Below are 6,346 nucleotides of genomic sequence, written 5' to 3' on the forward strand. Positions count from 1 at the left end.
ATTAGAGTATGACCCAGATTCTGTCTCTCTCACTCTAACCAGGTTCAGAGACTAAACCCACTTCAGTTATCTGCAAAAATAATAATTTATTATCAATTTATTATTAAATTATCTTTTTTTGTTGTTGTCTTATTTTAAAGTAAAAATATATAGGCTATTTAAAAAATATCCTTAAAACATGGTCGAACTGAACATGTTTTAAGGATGCTTTTCTATTTTTAAAATTGCATAAGAGATCCTAGAACCTGCAACATCAATAACTAAGATTAGTGCAAAAGGACAACCATTAGTTGTTACCTCGTTTGCAGTTTATACAAAGATTAGTAAAGCACTCATGTTGTTGTTAGCATAACACAAGGCCTTGCGTAATGTTATCAACCCCTAATGACAAAAGCTATGACATTATAATAGCCCCGATCCAATGGCTGGGTTTAGTAGAGTAAAAAGCTTACCTTGGTGATTCTCCGTACCATACACATTAATAGCCTGGGGTTGAGCGGGTGGAGTCTAATCCACCTTTTTCCTGAGTAACCGATGACGAGGGCCGCTATGATGGATTGAATTCTGACTTCCGTTTAGGTGGTTGTGTTCCGGTCTCCGTAGAAATCCATATTTAAAACGGTGTAAAAATATCGACTTAATTAAACTGAAACTGTGTTGATAATGTGTGCTCTTATCATTTTGTGGGCAAAATCCTGCGAACTTTGCCCCGATCTGGAACTGTAGATATATGTATGCTCTCATCTGTTTTCAATGTCATCTATCTATCCACTACGCTACAGGAGCGTTACTGCATAAAGACGGTCCTTGCGACACTGTAAAGTGACGAAACTATGGCCCTATGTAGTTTTTAAAAATCACTTTCATAGTTTTAACGTTATATTATCGGCTCGAAAACACCAGAGACCGTAAATGTAAAGCATCGTTCCAGTTGAGCGAGACTCCTGCGTTCAGGAAAAAAGTCCTGTAACTGGTCAGTTTTCCACCGTATTTCCTTGGATGTGCGTTCCTAAAGCGAATGTATTACGCAAAGAACATTTCAAATGAATGTACCACACATCTGTGTTTTGCTTTGGTGTACATGTACTCAAATTAGATAGGGTCACTAGTCAATAAATCTGATTGAATCAGAACAGAAATCTTGTGGGAATAGTTCACTAAACACCAGTGGTCAGTCATTTCAATTATCTAAGCATCAGCATATCTCACATATTTTATTCAATGACTTTATTTCAGAGGAGCAGAGACATGTGTCTAATTATAGAGCACAATGTAACTGACATCATGAAGCAACATTGAAACAGCTGAAATGCTTCCACAATATTTTATGCACACTTCTACACTTTCCTAAAACATTATTTGAAACATTTAAATGTTTTAACACTGCTACCTTCGAAGTAAAAACCTCATAGCAGGTATTTTGAATACTGGAGGCAGTAGTACTAGATGATGGCACATGGCATTCAACCAAGGAGATCTTTTGTATCATGTTGCAATCCAATGGTACTCATTTGCAGACCATCACAGTGAACATCTGCTTCAGACTGACCTGAAACTTTCTGCACTGCACTGACCGCCTCAGCAGTGACATAACACCTGTCAATTATGCAACAGCTCAGTCAGAGGCTAAGAGCTAGCGATTTTCAATCTGTAAAGAAGTTGAGTGCTGGCAACCATCCATTAGGCCCATCCTGGATGGACGGCTGACTGTCAAAAAAAAAAAAGGAACAAGGTACTAATATGGATTTACACACGTATCATGTGTGTGCAAAATGATCAATTTTTAATCCAGGATTTGTGTGTGTGGGGGGGGTGGGGGGTAATGTTGCATGTTTGACGATTGCAGAGGGTTTATATATTCTAGAAAAAGATACTTATGCCATTTCCCCAGAAAAAGTTTTTTTTTTTTTTTAAACAATATGTTTAAAATCATACTGTAATACTAAAGCACTTGTATGGCTAGACTATGATCACAGTCAACAGTCAGATCAAAGGTTTTGCAAAATATGTTTATCCCAGAGAAAACACATGTGATTATAGTTTGCAAATATTTAATTGTCATTTTTCATTCTTAGAAATAGATGCTAAATAATATCTTGGAGAAAAAAAAAACATGTTCTGAACAAACTAGACATGACATTTCTCAATAATATAAGAAGTTACAGTGATACAAAACAGTTAATTTTCACAAGCATAATTTACACGCAGCGTTACCTTTTGCTTTCCTAAAACACAAAGTCAGCTGAACCGTTTTGACCTCTGCTGCCAACATGCATACTACAATCATCTCTGCCTGAAAATTCTTCACAGAAGTCAATGAAATGGCAGAAAGGAAAACCTCTGTTGTGTGCTTTCAGTTTAGAAAACATTTATACAGAGTCTGCTGGTTCAAGACACGTCCCAAATGCACCATAAACCACCTCAGTTTGGAGGGAGAACCCATTAAAATAAAAACTTAATGCTGACTGATAACAATACAGACACAGAAAAGACACTTAGTGACGGTGGCAAGTGCAGAAAGAACTTTTTTCATAGACAAAGCTAACAGAGATTTAAAACATTTTGAACACTTGAAAAGAGATGTTTTACTACAGAATTTTAGAAGCAAAGAAATGGAATATTAGGCTACCAAAAAACAGGTACTTAAACTGTGAAAATAACTGTCTATGTGGCAGTGGCTTAGCATGTTTATTGTGCTCTGTAAGGCCTAATAGTGTCGGTACTGTGGGTAAGTTGATGTTTCCTATGGCTTGAAATACTGAATTGTAAATTTTCTGGGAAATTCTGCAATCAAATCTTTTTGTAATTGAACATTCACATAACATCCTGGTGTTTCATCTGAGGATTTATTCTGAATGTTCTCTCAGTGCAGGACTGGATATCCGGGAATCAGCAGCAATAGGAGACGTCGGTGCAGAGGAGACAGATGAAACCAAATACATCATCCTTTAACTCTCTGTCTGGAGGACCTGGTGTCTAGCCAGAACTAATGGCATGGCATTAAAATAATCCAGAGAGCACTGAGCAACTGAACCCACCACAGGATGAGCTTCAGTAAATGAGCCCAGTGCCTCAAAGTCTGGGCGACAATCTCTTAGAGACCTCAAAGTCCAAGTGTTTGTCCAAATGCCTCAACGCCAATATCAATAAGAACAAGTGATGTTGTTTATTTAAACAACGAAGTCAGGAAGTTTCAAAAGCTGGTCAGCTTTCATCCATTTTCTGCCTGTTCCAAGTCCAGTCATTCATGATGTACCTGCCAAACCTTCAGTCCAGTTAAACAGCTGAGATACGTTATAAGCAGCGCTGAAATGGATCAGTGGATCATCTTACAGCATCCACACTAATGCTGTGGAAGAGTCTGGTCTCCAGTCTTTCATCTTCTAAGTGCATTTCAGGCCTCCACAGCTTCTAGGTCTAGCGGCTCTGAAGATAAAAGCAACAGTCTAGATCAGTTCCATGTGGTGTAATGGGAGTGTTCATGGAGGTTCATCTCATTCTCCTAATTTATGGACATAGTTGACTGGAAAAGAGCCACTTCTAGACGGTTCTCCCTCTATATGGCCCACCTGGGAGGGAAAGAGTGCAAGATGTTTAAGTCTTCAGTTTGAGCTGTTTACAGGAAATGTATTCACAGATACTCCAAAGCTTGTTAAAAGCACGCTTGGTAAACACAGGATGTGTGTGTGTCAGTGTGAGAGAGTTTGTATACTTACCCACCAGTGTGGGTCATCAGTTGCTGTCACTATGATGACCTCGTTCTTAAAGAAAGCCAGCTGATTGGCACCAACTGCTCTGCAGTCAACTAACGCTCTGACCTTTTTGGGTCTCTCCCTTAATGAGATCTGAGACACATACAAAAAATAAACACTTTAGCAAGTTAAGGCTAGAACACACTGTATGATTTCTAAAATCTGGTTTTAAAACGGGCATTAGGGATAGTAAGATTCACAGACTTGCATCGGTGCATCGGCATAAAAGTTAACGATGCGATGCATCCATCTAAAAAAGTGTGCATCGGATACAAGTTGGCATTTGTATCACGATGCATCATCTCTAACATTTTTGCATTGGTAAAAAACGATTTATATATAATTATTAGTAGATGCGCTATACTTTTATTTAGAAAGTGACCAATAATTTGTGACCAATATTTTATATGTAGATTGATTTCTCCTCACTAAACTGTTTCTCAAGTGTGTTCTCTCATCACCACTGCTGCTACGTGAATATGATGCATCACAACACTACAGAGACTGAGGCGTGTCTCGAGAGTCACATAGAATGCAGATTAACATGTCTGTCTGTCTGAACCAAGGAAATAAAAACGAACTATCTATACCATACTGAATTGCATAGCATTATATTTTTTTTTTTCCATTGCATCGTATTGTACTGAATCGAAATCGGTTCACACTGCATCATAATAGGGGTGAATCGTATCGCTTTGCATCAGTAGCTATGTATCTTTAAAGTATCATATCGTTGGCTATGCATCGAGATGCTACATCCCTACTAGGAATCATACACATGTCAGAAATGATTACAGAAAAAAACTGGGCATCATACACTAAAAGACTGAGGATTTTAAGTGGTTCCAAACACAACGGACTCCTGCAGAAACGAGCCTCATTGCTAGGAGACTCATGACAAATGAAAACAACATGCATTCTAAAAATCAGCTCAAAATATTAGATATGCTTGATATTCTAAGACTGGATGGAATCAGAGTCTAAAGCTAAAAATCAAAGTCTGTGCCTGTCACACGCTGTGCGTATATCTTCTGTGAAATCAATCAAATCTGACTGTCCAAAATCTGCAGACCGGCTATGACTTTTGACAACTAATGTCAACTTCTCCAGACTGCAAATTGGAGAAAAATCTGGGCAGAAGTGAAAAATATAAGTAAACATATTATGTAATCATCAGGAAGACATTTGAAAAAACATATCTCAAAATAAAGATCATAGTATGGCATGTTACCATGGCATTTTTGCGTGAGCGAGGTGGCGGCAGTATGATTGGCACTGTGGCACTGTTGTTAGCATTCGCTGGCGGAGGTGCAGGACTGGGAGCCCCGCCCACTCGACTGCAGTAGAGTTCCTCCTGACTGCCTGCACACCCTGGAGACGGGGCCGAACTCTTTCCTTGACTGCCGCTGCTCGTGCGGCGATATGAGGTCGTCTTCTCTGAACTGCAGACACATGTAATATTTTTACGACGATAACTCACAATACTACACACGTATTCAAAAATTCAGATTTTAATGAATGCTACTATTTTACCAATACTATTGTTAACAATAGTAATACTGAAATTATAGCTCAAAAATCATAAAAATATGTCTTGTGACATAATAAATTTTTCCAGCAACCCCTAACTAGTGGTTATGTTTTTAAATATAATAACATACAAAAAAATTACAATACAAATCATTAAGTAAAATAATGAGGAAACCTCTGGCCTTGGAAGATAAATGCAGCATAGGACCAGAGTGACTAACCTGACAGGTCCTCTCTGACTCTGTGGTGAGGTGGAGTGATTTTTGCCCTCGGCCCCTGAGAAAGATTGTCCCTCCCAGTACACCGTCTGTCTATGTCCCTTTGACCCTCCAGTGCTATGAGAGCGTGAAGGTGTTGGTCCAGGGGATGAAGTGCTGATTCTCTGAAAGCAGCTGGTGGGGTGGGAACTCTGGCGGTAGGGGGCGTGAGTCTCTGGAATGGAACCCGAGATCTGAGGATCTGAACGGCCTGCAGGGACACAAATTATCTTTGACCTTGCTGTGGATTGTCTGGAATAAACCTGCAGGGTTTCTACACAGTTCACATTTGCAAAGGAGCTCATTTCAGCTTCTTAGAGAACATCTAAATGCCAGATCATTCCTTAGCTTTTGTTTATCAGGTCAAACCTTTACAAAAACTTTTTTGGGGTATACAAAATTCCAGACTTAAAACGTCAATTAAAAGCTAACAAACAGTATCTCACCTCTTTGTATTGCTTTAGCTGGCAGGGGAGGAGGCATGGAGCCATTAGTGGGGGCGCTGTTGTTGGGTGGATTTCGATATAGGAAGTCAATGTTCTCATAGGTCCTGGCCGGACTGCCTTTATTTAAATTCCATGCAGCCGAGCAGTGCCTATTGCTGCCAGTAAGGGGCAGCGGAGACCGTGAGCCCTTAGGATGGGGACTTACCTAAACAAATAGTTATTGAACATTATATTTCACATTTTGAGTCAAAACAGAGACTTTTATACTTTTATTTATGAGCATCCATAGACTCGTAAACTCATATATTCATAATGCCCCTATATATATATATATATATATATATATATATATATATAAAAC

At 39.0% G+C, this 6,346-nt stretch overlaps 1 protein-coding gene across 1 annotated transcript in view; it reads right to left on the minus strand.

The window, feature by feature from the left end:
- Positions 1–2,034: 2,034 nt before the first annotated feature.
- The window catches only part of LOC107721588 (arf-GAP with SH3 domain, ANK repeat and PH domain-containing protein 2-like), a 5,302-nt gene continuing 990 nt past the window's right edge, over positions 2,035–6,346 (minus strand). Inside the window, exons 3-7 of the mRNA XM_016529685.1 lie at positions 5,986–6,190; positions 5,504–5,750; positions 4,984–5,194; positions 3,717–3,845; positions 2,035–3,569 (exon numbers count right to left, since the gene is read on the minus strand). Of these exons, the coding sequence (XP_016385171.1) occupies positions 3,495–3,569; positions 3,717–3,845; positions 4,984–5,194; positions 5,504–5,750; positions 5,986–6,190 (867 nt within the window). The 3' untranslated portion in view covers positions 2,035–3,494. The remainder of the gene's footprint in view (positions 3,570–3,716; positions 3,846–4,983; positions 5,195–5,503; positions 5,751–5,985; positions 6,191–6,346) is intronic.

The sequence above is a fragment of the Sinocyclocheilus rhinocerous genome, unplaced genomic scaffold (assembly GCF_001515625.1).
Source record: "Sinocyclocheilus rhinocerous isolate Xijiao unplaced genomic scaffold, SAMN03320098_v1.1 scaffold432, whole genome shotgun sequence".
Classification (NCBI taxonomy): Eukaryota; Metazoa; Chordata; class Actinopteri; order Cypriniformes; family Cyprinidae; genus Sinocyclocheilus; species Sinocyclocheilus rhinocerous.